This window comes from Amblyomma maculatum, chromosome 4 (genome assembly GCF_055883805.1).
Source record: "Amblyomma maculatum isolate TAMU_Amacu chromosome 4, ASM5588380v1, whole genome shotgun sequence".
In the NCBI taxonomy this organism is placed as follows: domain Eukaryota; kingdom Metazoa; phylum Arthropoda; class Arachnida; order Ixodida; family Ixodidae; genus Amblyomma; species Amblyomma maculatum.
Genome location: NC_139347.1, coordinates 91,118,470 through 91,136,397, shown reverse-complemented (window position 1 = coordinate 91,136,397; position 17,928 = coordinate 91,118,470). Strand labels below are relative to the sequence as shown.

Here is a 17,928-nt window from a genome sequence, read left to right as displayed (position 1 = left end):
TATCTGCAGAACTATTTTTAAATTTCATTCCGGCAGGCATGAAACAAATTTCTTGCACAATATTTGCCAATTTTGCAAACACCATTTTCTATGATTACTATGGTTAGATCTATAAAGAAGGCATTATCAAACAACGTCTCGCTTCTTCGTTAATCGAAGCCTTGAAGGTGAAACAAGTGTCCCTCAGATAGGCGCCTGATGGCGCAACCAACGTTACTAGAAGGCGCAACCAGTATGAATTAAAAAGTTGCTGCTTATGAGTCAGCGATGCTGCAGACCAGTCAGCCTTGCTGTAGACGACGTGAATTTCGCATACATTATGATTCAATCAGACATGTACTTTATTAAAATGTGGTATTTAAAATAATGGTCATATGTCACGTTTGGGCCAAATTATGGAAGAGCGTTCACTAGTATCATCATCAGCGACATCGTCCAGCGAGCGGCAGCGGCGGGGCGAGCGGCTTAACCTGTCTGATTGAGCCAACGTTCTTAGATAATTGAGCGCACTTAAATGAGCGGTTGCGTCCTGTTGCTGAGAAGCATTAAGCATTTCTATCGCGGTTAGTTTTGGTTAGAAATCGGTGAGTGGTCGCCTCTTTTTATAATTATGACCTAATCGAACGCACAGCTTTAGTGATGACTGGTCAGTAGTTTGCGTGCCTCAGGGTATTTTTTTCTTGTTAATAACAGTTCGCCGCGTTAGTACGCAGCTATAGTAGATGCTCGCAGCTTTGCGTAGACATTCCATTATCGAACCTGAGTACAGTGGCTACTGTAACCTGAGTGCTTTTGTAACCTCATAGCTGTTTCCGTTGACGCCGTTTCTTTGCAATTCGGTTCAGGTAAGCTGTCGGAAACAATGAGCTCTTCCGAGGAGGTATCATGGATATCATGGTTTTGCGGTCTACGGGGAAACGAGTTCTTCTGCGAGGTAAGTTCGTAGCGATTTCTTCAATGTTTCGTTGTCGGTTCGCTCTAGTTGCATAGCAGGCGGCTAAGGTTGCTCTCCTGCCGCGTCGTCTGCCTTGGCTTGGTTTGGTTTTTTTACAGTTTAACGTTCCAAAGCGACTCATGCTGGGAATGCCGTAGCGGAGGGCTCCGGAAATTTCGTCTAGCTGGGGTTCTTTAACGTGCACTGATATCGAAGGACGGCAGCTGCTGCCAGGTTTCGATCCCGCGTCCTCCGGTTCAGCAGACGAGCTTCCAAACCACTGAAGCACCGTGGCGGGGTCGTCTGCCTTGGCGTAACGTGCTAGCACGTTAATAAGGTGGATTGTTGAGCAATAGCAAAGAAAAAGACACTGAATCAACATACGCACAAGGATGATTATGCACTGACAACTAAAGTATTACTTTAGATGTGCACACTTTCTTCTGCTTGCCCATATACACGGCAAGTTCACTTCCATCATAGAGAAAGAAAATCCATTCTTTATGCGTCCGTCTTCAATAGGAGCACAGACTGCATGCTGAAACATTGCTCACAATAAACACTGATGGCCCAAGCTTCGAATATCTCTTGAGTCAACTTATCTTTTTTTTCTTTTCCAGTACTTACACGTTATCAATGTCAGCTAGTCTCTCTTTCTTTCTTTTTTTTTCTTTTTTTTTTTGCTCCTTGCATTCTTTGCAGTCTTTTTTCTTAAAGGTTCGTGCCCGACTTTCCCAATATTGCTGTGGCATTTCCCCCTTGTTTTATTGTTGACACATCTTCCTGTCTGTCGTAATGTAATGCTTTCCACAGAATGGGGATCCAATAAACGTTGCCTTGGATGCATTCAGAGTGTTTACTTCGTTTGATGTGTGATATGGCATGACTTGCTTTCCTGGCCGTTCATCCACACAGACATGCTTTTTGTGCTGTTTGGAGCCGTGTGAAAGATCTCAATGTCGTGTCTATTTTCAATTTTCATAAAATTGACCAACCCATGGACATAGGGTAGCATGGAAAACTTCTTTATTTAGTGTCTTTCAGGCAAGGTTTCATTTTGTCCACCTCACTTGTTCTGCCGCATGAGGTCTTGCGCTATGCTGCATGGCAAAGTTTTATGGAATCCTGCTTTCAGAAGCCTATCAGTCTGCTGCTGAAAGCTTTGCCTCATATGACGATAGAATGACTCATTAAAAGTGGACAGTAATGGCAGCGTAATGCCACAGCAATATTGGGGATGTATAGCATCAGCCTTGTGATGCTCTGCTAAGACTGTTAAGAAACAAAGCCAAGCTGGCCTTCACAGTGTGCAAGTGCTAAAAAGGTAAGCTGACTCGAAGAGATTTTGTAAGCCCCATCCATCAAGGTTTCTGGTAAGCACTGTGCCAGGACCAGGGTGTTGAACCGGAACCGAACTGAAAACTGGAACCAAACTGGAATCGTCACCAGAAACCGAACCGAACCTGAATTTTTTTCGCCATCTTGAAACTGAACCCGAGCCAGAACAAAAAGGAGGAACCGTTTCACGGTATGGTTACGACCCACTTTTACTGGCAGCTTACCTTCATTTTTTATTTTATTTTATCGCTGCTTGTAAAACGCCTTTTCACTTATTTTTAAAGCGCCACTACACACTGCAAACATCACAACCATACTTAAAAATTGGTCCTTCCAAAAAGGTGACAAGAACAATGGAAAATATATTGCCACATGCATAGCACTAATCTGGTGTCGGGCTATCGTTTCGTCCCGAACATGGGTGGCCGCTGCGCTGTGCAGTCGCTCATGAAGAGAGTTGCCTCGAGAGCCTTCCTAGGCAGTGAAACAATAGCATATAATTCGTAAGTTGAGTTACACATTTACATAAATATATAACCATGTACAACTCAAAAACGAAATGAAGCATGGCACGTGCATAGCAGTCGTATGCGTTGCGATGCCAGCAGATGCAATTTGGTTGACCGAGACTTCATAATGATAAGCCGACGCTGATGGTAGGAAGGCCATCTTGAGAAACAATTTACCTCTCTGTTAATTGAATTTGAACTTTGCACAAAGAGTCTTATTTACCCTTTTGTTCCTTTTGTCCCTAACAATGTCTGCTTGTTTTATTTCCCTTAGCAAGTTAAACTATGCCAGGAGTAAAGCTTCGATATTCAAATGTGAAGACTGGGCGGAGCAAAAAACTGAGTGGAATTACTGGTAGGAGGAATAATTCACAAGCTCTATTTGGTTTGCTATCGTTCCAGCCCATACATCTACGGTGACGAAAAATACCGCGTTTCATCGTTTTATCCATCACTGATGCGAATACACAAGACGGGAGGATATTTTTGCAGGTCTTGGGCGTGCATTCACGCAACACAAAAGCGACTTAGGGTCTACGCCACTCCTGCGTGTCCTGTCAATGTTTTATCATTTTTTTTTTCTTGTTTTCATTTTACTGGGTGGAGGGAGAGGGTGCCTGCAAGATGTCTGTGAAGTCCAGTGCGCGGGAAGGATGAAAGCAGGCACTTGGCCGTCGGAGCGTGGCTTCGAGCTGGAGGAGAGGTGTATAGCCGTCCTGCGAGCGAAGCACACAGTAGCATGCACACTTTTTTTCCCTTAGCAGTGCGGAAAGGATGAAAGGAGGCGCGGGCTAGCCAACTTAGGCAGTGCGGTTTCAAACCAGTGACGGCTTGAAGCTGCCCTCGGCTAAGCACAGTGCAGTATGCACGCTTTTTCCCAGCAGTGAGGTATGGCATGCTTTGGCCTGAACGGTAGGAGCGCTAAAGACCTGGCTGCTTCTGTACGTGGCGCGTTCAGGCACAGGGCTCAATAGGTCGCTTTTGCACCTTAAGTTACGCCCGTTATGTGAAACAAGTACAGTGACGGAAAATTGTCTCTCCATAAGCTAAGCAACATCTTGTATAATTTCACAGCTTAATTCTAAACGTCAACGTTTACTCGCCCTTCAAAGGTACTCTCAGTCTAAATAGTTAATTCTTTTCTGCCACTACAAAACTGCTTGTGTGTGGGAGCAAGTGCATGCAAATAACTCAAGCGCAAGTACTCAATATATTTGCAGCCCTGCATACGGTCAGCAGTCTTGCATGCTTTCATTACAATAAGGGAAGCAAACGCACAATCTCTGCAGAGCGCTGCGAAGAAGAATACTCAAGACTCAGGGTCCCTGCATCGCTTTGAATACCAGCCACCCCGCCAAACCACCAGAAAAAAAATAGCAAAAGCAAAAGATTGCAAATGTACAGAATCTGCGCTTACTCTTCGTTTCTCCACATTGCGCCATTTGACTGAGCAGTACGCCTCTCTCGAGGAAAAAAAAAAAAATGCCACGAGATACGTATACAGAACATATAGACTACATCACCCATGTGTCGCGTGATTGCACACCGGGGACCTGCAAAACTTTTCTCCCTCCTAAGATAAGAAAGGTGGTACTGAAAGCTAGAAGTGCCCTATAGAGAGAAAATGTAACTCATGAGTAACCTTTCTGTGGGTTGTGCGGTGATGAGGGAGGTCGGGACAAAACCTTGAAAAGCAGGGAGAGGGACGAGGTCAAGCAAAGTGAAGGAACGTCCGACTAGACCCTAAGGAAAAAAAAACACTGAGGAGGAAATGGCATTAGCTGTGAAGTCGGTGAACTGCAGCGCGAGACCCTCAATATCGCAATACATAGACCAGCCAGGAAAGGTGCCACGCAAAACAGCATTTGGAAGCGGCTTCGTATGATCACCGGTGGCAATCAAGTACCGCTATAGGCGGCAGCAGAATCACCACCCTAAGAGCTTGCAAGCTGGGGATGAGATTGAAGTGTTTCTGATGAAAACAGAAGACTGCCCACAAGAACTTTGAGACAGCGGCAGTTTTCTCAAAATTGAAAAAGTACATAACCTGTTCTATGCTTTTGAAAAGATGCCCAGAATAAGCTAAGACTCGAGTGTTCTGAAATTTTTGGAGGGATGTTGCGGCATCCAGAACTCCACTAGCTACAATACCCGTTTGCTGTGACATTACACAAGTCAGTGTCGAGGCAGCGTTTTCTGGAATAAAGTATGTCCTCTCTTGTCATCGAACCCGGATGACGTCAACAATCCTCGACAATGTCCTTTTCTTTCGGTCTTTCTATGCTGAAAAAAAAAAAATTTGGCGGAATTTACTGAGCCCATAATAAAATATATGTGAGCAGCCATGATGTCATGCTTGTAAATTATGTGACTAAATATGGTAGTCTAGTCTCAAAGTTGTTCTAGAAGAATGTATGTAATGCGCCAAAGCAAGCAACCATGACACGCAATAAAACGGTGGTTACATCGTGTCGCGGCCGCAGGAGGGGGACAATTAATGAATCCGGTTCTTTGGAAAATACAATAATGACCATCTGCAATGCGTGGCGGAGGGAACTTTTGTCAGCGCCTTTCAGGCCACGAAATATGGGTGCTTAGTGTTTCACCGTCACAAACTCGAAATGCAAAGGCGTAAGCCTGCTTTGTGATATATAGTCACACATATGATATATACATCTTTAGTCTTGGGCAGCGTTCTTGGTTCGACTTTGATCTGATTTCAGAGTCATTTAGTGGGAGCCGGACAAAACATTGTTGTACATGTAGTAGGGAAGGTTTCATTCTAAAATAAAATACATGTGAAATTCTGTGTACCTGAAAAGTGCAGCAGGGAACATCATTTTCTTTTAACTTTCTTTTGGCGCGTGACCGCTTTAGCTGGTTAAATGTCTATGAAAATAATCGTTACTTTTCCTCATCCTGCTTTAATCACCGGTCACTTATAAGCATTTTGCTGAAGGTCTGTACATCCAGTGAAACCCGTTGTATCTGACGACAAAAACAATAGACTGACTACTATGTGAATTTTCAGCTTTAATTATGTACTGGAACAGGAAAGAAAACTCTGTAATAAAAAAGTGGAGTAAAAAAACGCACAAAATTTTTTTTCTGAGCCGGTTCGGGCAGGGTCGAACCTGACCGAAATGTGTCTCCGGAGCCGAACCTAAACTCGAAATGCGTGAACCTGAACCGAACCCGAAAAAATTCCGGTTTGACACCCTGGTTAGGACACCATCTGTATTCCTATCGAAGAAGGAAGTGAACTTCCTGTGCATAGCGGCAAGCAGATGGAATGAAGAAAGAAGGTGCGTGAATCTAGGATAATAAATTAATTGTCAGTGTAGCATCATCCTTGTCTGTGTTTTTCATCGGTGTTGCAGCATTCTCTTCTGTTGTTTATAATGTTGTGAAAACATTCTGTGGTTCTATCAATCTACTTGTGCAGCAAAGTTGCCTCTTTTTATGATGGTGCTTTTGAGGGGATAAATCATCAGTACAGCAGCAGCAAGAAGGTAGAGACAGTGATTATTTTAGTAGCTCTAGCCAGCATTTTTTGAGCGGTAATGCAGCAAATTGAACTTAATGGAGTGGTTCAACAAGGTTTTCACAATTGTTTCCTCTTTTATTTCATGGTTTAGGATTTGTATGTTTTAATGCAGTCTTTCCAGTACTATTATTCATTCAGGGACAATGTTGTGGTTTTATGCTTTATTATAAACCCACAATACAGACATGTAGTGCTAGCATTACAGGGATTTTAAATGATATGGCACAAGTTTTTCGTATTTATGGCATTTAGGATGGTTTTAGTGAGCAGTGTGTAAAAAGATTATCATTCGTTTGTTAATCTTGGGTTTTTCAGTTTCAGTTCTGCTTATGTGCAGAAAGTGCATTGTATCTTCCTGACCTACACAAGTATGAAAGAGAACTGCACAAGGGTAGAAGGGGGGGAAGACTCAGTTCGCAGGTCAAGCCAACGTTTTGACAAGTGGACTTGTCTTCGTCTGGGCAGAGTGATCATCACTGGCAGTGGTTTGAATCTGCTTTTGCTTCCAAAGAAGAAAATCTGGGGAGGGGGAGAGTAGGTGAGAGGAAAGTAGGTCAAAGAGTGGAAAAAAAAATATAAAAAAATGTTTCTTCAGTACAAGGCCTCACAGCATACAGTGTGTCATGACGTGTAAAATGACAGGAGGGCTGCTGTCTGCACTGCTGCCTATTTAGGCATTTACCGGTGAATTGACATTGGTGCCTTTAGTTTGGTATTGTTCTGCTTTCGGACCAGTTAGAGTTTGAGCAGGTGCTTTTTTTGTCACAGCTAAAAGGCACATGCTGAGGCATTAAGCAGTTGTTACTAAGCAGGTGACTCAATAAAGAGACTAGCAGACTAGCCCAGTTTTCTGCCTTGACTAATATGCCTTATTCAGTGTGCTGTCACTTGTCTTTTGCAGGTCGATGAAGATTACATTCAGGACAAGTTTAACTTGACTGGGTTGAGTGAACAAGTTCCTCACTATAGGCAAGCTCTGGACATGATTCTAGATCTTGAACCAGGTATGCCATTCAAATATGTGTGTACGAGTCACTTGCATTGTTCTCTTTGTGTACTTCATTTTTGTGGCACTATGCTCCTAACTGAATGTTTTTTCATATTGCAGTGTAGTACATATGACGTAACGTTGCACTTTCATTTGGTTGATTTGGCCTTGTGGCTGGAGCAGGCAGGGGTGCATAGTTCATTCGGTGGTAGCAAGATATTTCAAAGGCGTTGTAAGCTATCACTCAATATCGCGAGGGGCTACATACTTCGTTTCTGGTTCCTAAATTTTCCCATTATTAACGTGACTAGGTCAGCTTTTTGTCTTAAGGTGAAGTCATACTAATGGTGTACCAATTGGCACTATAATGAGGTTTAATTACTGGCAGAAGGGATGTTGCAACTTTTTTGTTTAACAGGGTCTATATAGCATCGAGGTAGTCTTATCGAGGGCCATTGCACTCCACATAAATGGTGCAACACATTGCAACTGCAGATGACGAGCTGGACGACAACCCCAACCAGAGTGATCTCATCGAGCAGGCAGCGGAGATGCTTTACGGTCTTATCCATGCCCGGTACATTCTCACGAACCGGGGCATTGCTCTTATGGTGCGTTCATCAGTTCTGCTTTGGATTGTTCAGTTGCTCCTTGTTCGGACTTTGTGGCATGGAATAATTTCTCACTGCATTGGGAACAATATACATTCTTTGAAAGCAGCTTCCACATATTGCAGATCAAAGAATGTGAATTTTCCCTATTTATCCACTTGAAGCATGCGGCGAATGCGTTTGTGTGACAAGCCTGAGATCAAGCACAGCCACGCGTCAAAGTATTGGAACTGTGGAATGCAGCTCACCTGATCCCTGTGCCACTTTTTCCTGCGATTGTGGCATTGAAGACCACGAAGTGCCAGGCTGCCGCTTGTGTCAATGCAAGCAATTTTTGCTTGCAGTACTGCTACAGAACTGATGAATTTTATCAAGGCACAGTCGGAAAAGCGAAATAGAGTGTGTAAATGTCAAGCTTTCACACGAGGCGGAAATGGTTGTTGCCAGTGCTTGAGATTGGCTGTGAAAGCTGCTTTTGTAGCAGAAGCTTAGGAGGAGGCATCCCGGTATTCTTACTGTGTAATTTCCTAAACTGGTCATGTTTTGTTGTTCAGAGCGGTAGTGGTGCATGTACGGGTACCAGAGCAGCTGGTGAATTGAAAGGATGCTGTAGTGTTGAAGTGTCTGACGTACATAGATGAGGTTTTATAATGACATCCTTTGGGCTTATACAATATAAGTAAGCTGTCATTAATACAGCCTTTAAGGGACCAGGAAAAATCGTTGAATTATCGAATGGCCCTAAAAAAAACTGCCGAAAACCATTTGCGTCACGCAGTTTATTTCTAATGAATACCTGTATTTGATGGTTGTCTGCATCTGATGAGAATGACAGTTTTCCCATTTTCATCAAGTTCTTTTTGCTCACTTTCAAGGATGTTACAAAATTGTAGATGCCTCCGCCACTCATTTCGTAGTGCGATGCAGTAGCAGTGATGCCTCTTTACTAAATTAGAAAGGTTCACCTCACAGTTTATGCTGGTAACCATTGCAGTGAAGTGTGCAGTGGGGTGAAACTATGCGTGCCCAGCACAGTTCTAGTGGACTGGAAGCAGGACATAGATGCATGCGAGGGATATATATGTAGACGTTAGAACAGCGTGATGCTGCTCTGAAATAAAAATAAAATGGTAACGCGCCAAGGCGCGTCCAAAATGCTGCAACTGGTTGATGTGCATGCTTAATTGCAGCCATAGGATGGCATGAAGTCGAGGAAAGGGAAACCGAAATTATGCGACTGAGCATGCCTGCCATAGCACGCAACAAATGCGCGGGCATCACTGTTCTATGCAAGCGAGGTTTGGGGAGGTCTATTTTGGTGATCACTGGCTGTATGCGTCGTACCTCGATGCGATCGGTCGTCCAAATTAAGCGGAACGAGGCACACTCATGTCCGAATTCACGAGCGTCTGATGCCATAGACTTATATGGGCATCGGCTGGGACCACGCTACTAGTTTGAATTTCCGAATTATATGGTGATTGAATTAAGGAGATATCACTGTATATCTGACGTTGAGGACACTATCTCACTTAAACTGTTGTAAGAAATTTGAGCATACATGTGCCACACATGCATTCTGAATTTAAATCGAAGCATGCATTCTGAACTTAAATCGAATTTGCTCACTTTCCTGGGAGGTTCTACTTAGTATCGGCAGCATTTAGGCTCCAAGGCCGCTCCATGCTTTGTTGCACACATACAGGTAAACATTACTGTACCAGCATGCAATCAACTGAATTGCATCCATTGTTGGGTTTGAATTTTCATAGATTATAAATACTTTTTCTTGCAGTATGTGACTTTAGGCAAACTGGCTAGTGACATTTATCATGACCATTTGTAGATTAACAGTAATAATAATATAATAATAAATAATTGGTTCAAAGAAAGCGAAAGGCGCAGTATCTGTCACACTTTTTTCTGTGGACATCTGAACCACGCCGTAGGGGAAGGGAAGAGGGTGGGAGTGAAAGTGGAATTTAGAGAAAGAGGAGCCGTAGTGGCGGCCTACGGAATAATTTCGACTACCTGGGGATCTTTATTCTTGCTTTGAAATTATGGCTTGGAAGTGCAATGGTCTCCTGTTCAGGTTGAAAGAATAAATAGATTAGCATTCCTTCTTGTATTAAAGTGGAATTTAGAGAAAGAGGAGCCGTAGTGAAGTCCTACGGAATAATTTTGACCACCTGGGGATCTTTATCTTGCTTTGAAATTATGGCTTGGAGTGTAATGGTCTCCTGCTCAGGTTGAAAGAATAGATAGATTAGCCTTCCTTCTTGTATTAAAATTCTGGCTTGAAAGAGTGATAACCTTCTGTTCTGATGGGAAAAAAGTTTCTTAACTGTTTTTTTGTTGCAAAAATAAAAATGTGCACTGCTTTATAAGAATTTGCTTCACTTGAAAGCCCAATTCGTCTGAAAGCCCGTTTTCAAAAAAAGAAAAAGGCTTGGTTTAGGTTTAGTGTGCTTGATTCCACACTCTTTTTGCCTGTACTTGCATCCAGATTGAGAAGTACCAGAATGGTGACTTTGGTTATTGTCCACGTGTATACTGTGAAAGCCAGCAGATGCTTCCTATTGGTGAGTTATTTGAAATTGCTTTTTGTGATCACTGGTGCGGGGCTTTTGCTCTTTTACTTTGTTCTGATTTGTTTTGTTGACATACCCAGAAGTTCTGGACAAATGCATTCTTAACAGGAAGTTGTTTATGAGCATAATTTCTTAGCATATTGCAGTGAAACACTGTCTCTTATCCCTCTAGTGTTAATACAGAAGTGTTTTGTTAGCCAACAAGTGACCAAAGGAGTGGTGTTGTCTTCATCCTAAAATGTAAAGCCTCCCTTATAAATTCCAATTTCGTTCTGTCCAAGGTTATTGAAAATTCTACCATTTCAAAATTGCAATTGGTTGTGACTGCAGTAGCTTGCTGCTTAACCTCTTATTCAGTGACTTGTGAATCAGATTACATTGTGAGCGGCACTAGTAACTCTGTGAAATCAGAAAATGAAGAAAGCAAGACTGGTGAGGGAAACAAATGCGATTTCTCATGCATGTCTTACTTATGACATTTTCACCTACTGTTGTCGTTAGCCAACCATGCCAGATAAGTATTCATGGATAGCGGAGCTCTGTCATCTTGGGTTTTATTACACTCGAGTAATCCTAGAAGGCATGGCCAAAAACGGAATGGTGGTCATGATGAAAAAATGTCACTGAGGCCAAAGAGTTTGCTTGACAGCAGTGAGGTTGTAAGGCAGAGTTAACTAGTTCATGGTTAAAGGGACAGTTTTGTATGGGAGCTTACTGAACAATAGTATACTACAAAGGTGGATTCTGTCCAGGAGGCTGCTGGGAAAGGTAGCGTAATCAGATCACAATGGCAACAGTAATGAGTTCAAGCTACTGAACCAGATGTTTGATTGTGGAGATTTTTCTTAGCTTGGTTTCTGCTGAACCAGGCGGGTGGTTGTGGTGATTTTTCTCAGCTGTTGCCTACTGCTTTACATCTATCGGTGGCTGGAAGAGTTACTAACAAAATCAGATCATTGATTCACTCTCACCTTCTTGGGTGTCAGGTCTGTCGGATGTTCCTGGTGAAGCAATGGTGAAGTCTTACTGCCCCAAGTGCATGGACGTGTATGGACCCAAATCATCACGTCACCACCATACTGATGGTGCCTACTTCGGCACTGGCTTTCCCCACATGCTGTTCATGGTGCACCCAGAGTACCGGCCCAAGAGGCCCACCAGTCAATTTGTTCCTCGGTAAGTCCATGCTGTGTTGTTAAGCCATGCCCAGATGCTGTGCATAATCGCTTTCTTTTAGTACACGCCCTCGAATGCTCTTAAGTAGTCTCCTCAAAATCTCCTTTTAATGTTGCCTCAAACATGGTTCAAGTCTTGCATAGAAGTTCCTTGCGATTTAGGTGCCTTAGAAGTACTGTCTAGGTTCTGACTTGTATTGCAGCGCGAACCACAAGAAGGGACGACGACAGACAGAGTGAAAAGAGCGCTAGCCCGCCAAGCAACCGTTCTGTCTAGGTTCTGTTCCCTGTTCATTTTTTTAAGGTGGGCAGTTGTGTGCATCGAATTGCATGTTTCGAGTAGCATAAAAATTCAGTATCTTCTGTTTGATGTTTTACAGGCGATGCAAAAAAAAAAAAAAACAAAAAAAAAACAAAAAAAAACACATCAGTCTAGCATCCGCCACACATTTAGCATTTACCCAAAAATGTGCGGCATCATATAAGTTGTTGCATAAGTACCGTGCATCTTGACATTTTGGCACTATTTTTGCTTTGTAGCAGTTCTTATTAGTCTGAAGTTGCGAAAAACACTTAAGAGGAACACAGCTGTTAGCAGAAACAGTATCGTTAAATAGATTTAGGTGAAAATATTTTTTGCATGGTTAGAATGCTACCAAAACTGTGTGCACAGATGCATGTTAAAAAAGCTTGCAGCATTAAAAAGAATGATGAGAGGCCTCTGTAGCGCACTGTGCCAGGTAGGGGGTGCAGCAATGACATTCTGTGTGGCAGCGTTACATTTCCTACAAAGAAACGTTTGTTTCAAGGAAGAAAACGAGTGCCACCAGAAGTAAAGTGCACAAAGAGTTTGGTGGCATTGGATAACAGACAGCGGTGTATGTGGAAAGGCAGTGGAAATATTAAACCTCAGCAATAACGACCTCACTGAGCATCTCCGCATTGCTTTGATGTAGTGAGAAGACGCCTTGCTCGGTCACATTGGCAACTGCATCAATGCAGATGTGACCGAACTGCCGAACGGCTGCATAAGAGTTGCGCTCTAAAATCTAGCTTCCTTTTCAATAAAATTACCTTCAGTGCAGTGCCCTTGTTCTCATCCACAGTAGCGTTGCTGGCCAATATCGTTTTTGTTAAGTAATGAAACCTTTTACTCTCCTTTTGTGAGAGATAAAAGGGACATTTATAGATTCAGATTGAAAGGACCGAGTGCTTTTTTTCCAGTGCATCGGAAAGTTTGCTCTCTTATGTGGTCAATTCCGCAATATTTTTGTTAGAAATTGTGTAGAAAAGTTTTACTGAGGATATTTCGATAAATGCGTGCGCCCATTTTATGTACCCTCTAGCGCAGTTATAGTGAAGCCACTTGTAGCACAGTAGCAGTTATAATGAAGGAATTTGTTTCCCACTCCCTTTTTTAACATTTTCAACGCATTCTAGGTCAGATTATAACAATGTAAATAAAAGTGCATCAGTAGATATGATGAAAATATTTTGTGCCAAATGAAAAATAATCTACATTTTCAACGCATTCTAGGTCAGATTATAACAATGTAAATAAAAGTGCATCACTAGACTTGATGAAAATATTTTGTACCAAATGTAAAATAATCTACCTGTTGGTACATTTTTTGCAGCTTTCAGGGAAATTTTAAGGTAAAACTCTGCTGATAACTGCATATGTGGCGTCGTTGCTTTACTGGTTGCTTTACTGCAGTACTTGGCTCACTGCACACACATTGCACCATCATTGGACGGTGTCAGATAGACCATGCAGGAGGGGAAAAAAAAAAAGAAAAACGGGAAGAGGCAATTTTTTTCTTAGTGATTTCCGATTCCCGCAGACTTGCTTATAACCAGGTTAAACTGTAGTCCAGTGCTGCAAACCACGATCAGCGAGTGCGATAGCAATTGCATCCTGGTAAAAGTGATGCACCGAAAACTAACACAAGTCTTGCGTGTCAGAGATTAATCATAAATTTTTAGTATAGAATAGCATCCAGTTCAGCTTCCACACCCAAGGTTGTTACAGCACAGGGATGTACGCCTTGTCGATGAATGTTTTAGCGGACTGTGGTTACCGCTTAATCCAAGAAATTCAAGACACTGTGGTGCCATTAGTGCCAAAAGCTAACAGCACATCATCAGCACTACGCAGGGAACATTGCCCTTTATTGAAAGGCGCACTTGATAGAGTGCAAAATGTAAAAAAAAAGAAAATAATGACAACTCCTGTAAGAAAAAAGAGCTCTGTACACTAAGGAAATCAGTGCTTTTTCCCGAGATGTCACATGGTGTACTGCAGCGACAATGGCAATGTTTATGTTTAACCTCTATACTGTACCTCCATAAATCCACTCAGGCACAATCTTTTCATTTCATCATCACTGTGGATCACTGTTTGGTCCCTTTAGGGAATGTATGTAAAGTCGAACCCGGGTATATCGAACTCGAAGGGGATCGCAAAATAGTTCAATATATCGATAATTCGATATACAGAAATCAGCGTGAGATGTCGCTTGCAATCGGGAAAATGATACCGTATTTGTTGCATAATAAACCCATTCGCATTATGAACCCACCCTTCACTTTTGCCACCGAGAATTTGAAAAACAAAATGGGTTAGTTGGTGGCGTGTTCCTCTGTTTCAGCTGGCGCATCCACACCTCATTTATTTGCAGCACGCCAAGATGCTGCGCAGCGATAACGTCATGGCGTGTTTATCTTTTGACTAATACTTTTAATGTTAGCTCCTGCGGTGGCGGGGAGCAAACGTGGCAGAGTGCCCGTAATGGCTTGATTTGCACAAGCCTGGTTAGATTTATCACGCCGTGTTTGGGACGGGCGGAGTCCACTGCCACTAAATCATTGGAAACCGTGATAGCAAACGCCGTTTAAAGTAAATAGTGTTAAAAGCCCGTTTCATGATCGCAGCTGACCGCATGCTTTCATTGATTCATAAATGCAAGGATGGACGACTGTTGCATTTAAAAAAAATCTGCCACTTCTTAACGTCTACTACAGCCGTAGTTTATGCTAGGCCACACGTTCAGCACGACAAGGATGAACGACTTATGCAAAAAAACAAATTACCACTTCTTAACGTTCGCAGCTGCCATAGCTTATGCTACACCCCACGTTAAGCAGGACAGGGACGGACAACTCGCAAAAAGAAAACAAAATCTGTCTCATCTTAACGCCTGTAGCCGGCGGCATGCTATGCCGCATGCTCAGCATGATGACACAAGACACGCATCGCACGTCACCTGCTGCACACAGAGGGTTCACAGCACACACTGGAAAAAGCGTCCGAAGCTCTGTGTGCCACTGGCTGAGCTGGCTTGTCGGCAGATGCGTAGTGCGTGCGGCCAAGAATGAAGACCGACGAAGGGGAGAGAGAAGGAATGGGCGCATGCTTGGCGCTTCGCTCTATCGCGTTGTTTCCCCTCTCTCGAACACCATGGCTGCATTGGCTGCGTCTGCTTCGTAGAGGCCGTTGCCAAATTGGTTCCCTCTATTTCTTCACGCACAAGGCTTGCAAATGTCACGTGCTGACGTGGTGCAAATGATCACCTGCAGATGCGCTCGCCTTTGGGGAAAGGGCGTATCGCCAAACTTTTCTCGGTCATTCCTTTTGTGCGTGGCTTGAAAACGTCATGCGGCAAGCAACCAAGGGTGCTGTGATCGTCTTTGGGGAAGGCGCACCTTCCAGTGTGTGGTGCGGAGTTTGATATATTGAACGACTGGGTAATTGGAGTTCGATATACGACGCAGTTTTCCTATACTTTTACATAGGATTTTTAAGGGAATATTTTGTTAGTTTGATATAACCAAAATTAAAATTATCCGGGTTCAACTGTATTTTTATTCTGTCCTTGACCAGAACTCCCAAGTGGTGCATGTTTCTAACAATTTTTTCATCTCTTTCTTCCTCTCTGTGCAGTCTGTATGGCTTCAAGATTCATCCGCTGGCCTACCAGCTACAGCAGCAGGTGGCGGCCAACTTCAAGGCCCCTATTCGAAGCATGAATTATGGAAATGGCAAACGTTGAAGAAACAAGACTGTCAGTCTGCTCGCATGCATGTTGTTCTTCTGTTTGCTCAGCCAAGTCTCTCCTCCCAGTCCCCTTAATCAGTGTACAGTTTTTTGGTTGCTCGGTTTGCCTCATGTTGACTTTGCTTGATTCACAAATATCTTGTTTGCATCTGTACCAGGTCACATCTGATTACGTAAAAATTGTTATAGCATATGACTGTTATGAGTTTTTAAAACAATACCAGCATCTTCGCTATGGGCCTAAGCGAGCAAGTTTACCTAAGATTTCTCGGTTTTAAATCCCAACATCAGATGGGCATTTAGTTTAATGCTTGCCTGTCCAGTATTCTTTTTCTGAGCATTTCATACATGTTTCTCAATAAAGCTTAGCAATAGCTGAGCTCAGTGGTTTGCGTACATTATGCTTGCACCTGATTTCACGTAACTTGGGAATTTTATTGGATGCAGCTTAGAAACTTAAACTAACGTCTTGCTCCACATAGGGTATGGATGGGCATGGGGAATACATGACATTGTGGAGCACTACCGTAATTTAAAGTTGGGGCATTGAATGCCTTCCTGGAATACCAAAACCCATTTACCTCTGCTAGCATCTGCCTATCTGCCTTACAAAATGGGTTACCTGTAACGAACTTGATCCTCGGGATTTGTTGTATTGACATTTGCTGTGGACCACTTGTTTATATGTGGCTATGTGTAACACTTGTGATTTGGAGGAAAGTGTGGCTTAATGACAATTCTGTCCATTTTCATTCGGGGCACGTACATTGGTCGTCTGTTTCAAGAAGAGCAAAAACATGTTTTGAGAAAGTAAATTGAACAAGAACCTGATGAGTACAGCGATGTGCTTAATCATTGTCGAGGACTGTGGAGTCTGTTAGCATGACCCCCTGTGCTAGCCAGAACTGTAGCATTAAGTAAAGCAGTCACTTCTGACTACTTTAGCATCAAGGGAGGAACCAACTTCGCAGATTGTACAAGAGGCATTGCACAGTGGGGTAAGCCAGAGTGTATTTATATATCTGGGCTACTGTGCAGGCTCTGAGGTATAGTGTAATAATAGATGAGCTGTTCTGAGTTAATTTCATCCACTTATGTGTTCATTCAGCCTGTGGCAGAGGTCGCAAGTGGGGATTTTGGCGTCTTGCACTGATGTCAAAAATAAGTTTGCTTTGGGTAAGCATCAAGCCTGCAATCTCATCTTGATAGCAGAATGTTGAGCTGACCAGCCTCTTGAAAAGCTAATTTTGTGTGTCAATTTTTATCGAAGCAGTATGATGCTTTTACTGCTTTAGTAATAATAAATGAAAGAGTGTTGGAAAGGATTCTATTCTTTTTGTTTCTACATGTATGTTAGCCATTTTTACTACATTTCTACAGAAACAACACGGATCTGACTAATCTACTCAACAATATGCATGCATATTCTGAAATTTCAAAGTTGCAAAACCATCGTGAGTGAATCCATTCTTAATTTGTGGGAATAGGAACAGCCATTTTCTTGTTGACTGGTACTTGTAGTTTAATTTTTTTCTACTGGTTTTACGACACTGCACCATGTTTTGCAGTACCAAACTTTAGGAATGATACCTTAAGGCCTGGGTTCTCAAACAGATCTGAGGGCCGCTTTTGTGGGTTCAGTGATCTCATACAGGAGTACCCCTCTCCCCTACTTCCCCTATCCCACTTCTTGCTGCACATGCAGACCAGGTACAATCCCTGGTTCATTACAACCAAATTTGTAGCATCACCTTTTCATATCCTAGATTGTTTATCAGTTTAGTGTCGTCACCGTTGGCACCACCTGCAGATTATTCCTTGGCATGACACCAAGAGGCAATGCATTGCCGGCATACTCGTGCACATGGTGACTGAAGCCATGGGCTGAAGAGCCAAGTTAGCCAAGCCAAGATAGAGGAGCGTACTGCATTTTTCCTGGTGTTTTAATGGTGTTGCCTGGGATCCCATTTGCACCGAGAAACCAGTATCTGCTGAAGTATAAAATATGCCTATGCCATGTTGCCACGAGAACAGGGAGCGGCAGATAACCAATGAAAAGCCAGGTGAGCCAGCGCGTTTAGGTAGTATGGCTGAGCATTTGAATGAGGTGGAATGTTGGTCTTGTGACTAGTTTCCAGCCCAACATCTTGATCCCCTCAGAACTGCTGAAATAAGTTC

General features: G+C 42.9%; 1 protein-coding gene across 1 annotated transcript; it reads left to right on the top strand.

Moving 5' to 3' along the window:
* The first annotated feature begins 426 nt into the window (after positions 1-426).
* On the top strand, positions 427-17,075 carry LOC146191653 (casein kinase II subunit beta-like). Its single transcript, XM_084602174.1, has 7 exons — positions 427-584; positions 846-934; positions 7,230-7,332; positions 7,812-7,927; positions 10,434-10,509; positions 11,505-11,694; positions 15,637-17,075. Exons 2-7 carry the CDS (start codon positions 863-865, stop codon positions 15,743-15,745), a joined length of 666 nt encoding a protein of 221 aa, XP_084458300.1. The 5' UTR covers positions 427-584; positions 846-862; the 3' UTR covers positions 15,746-17,075.
* Positions 17,076-17,928: the final 853 nt, after the last annotated feature.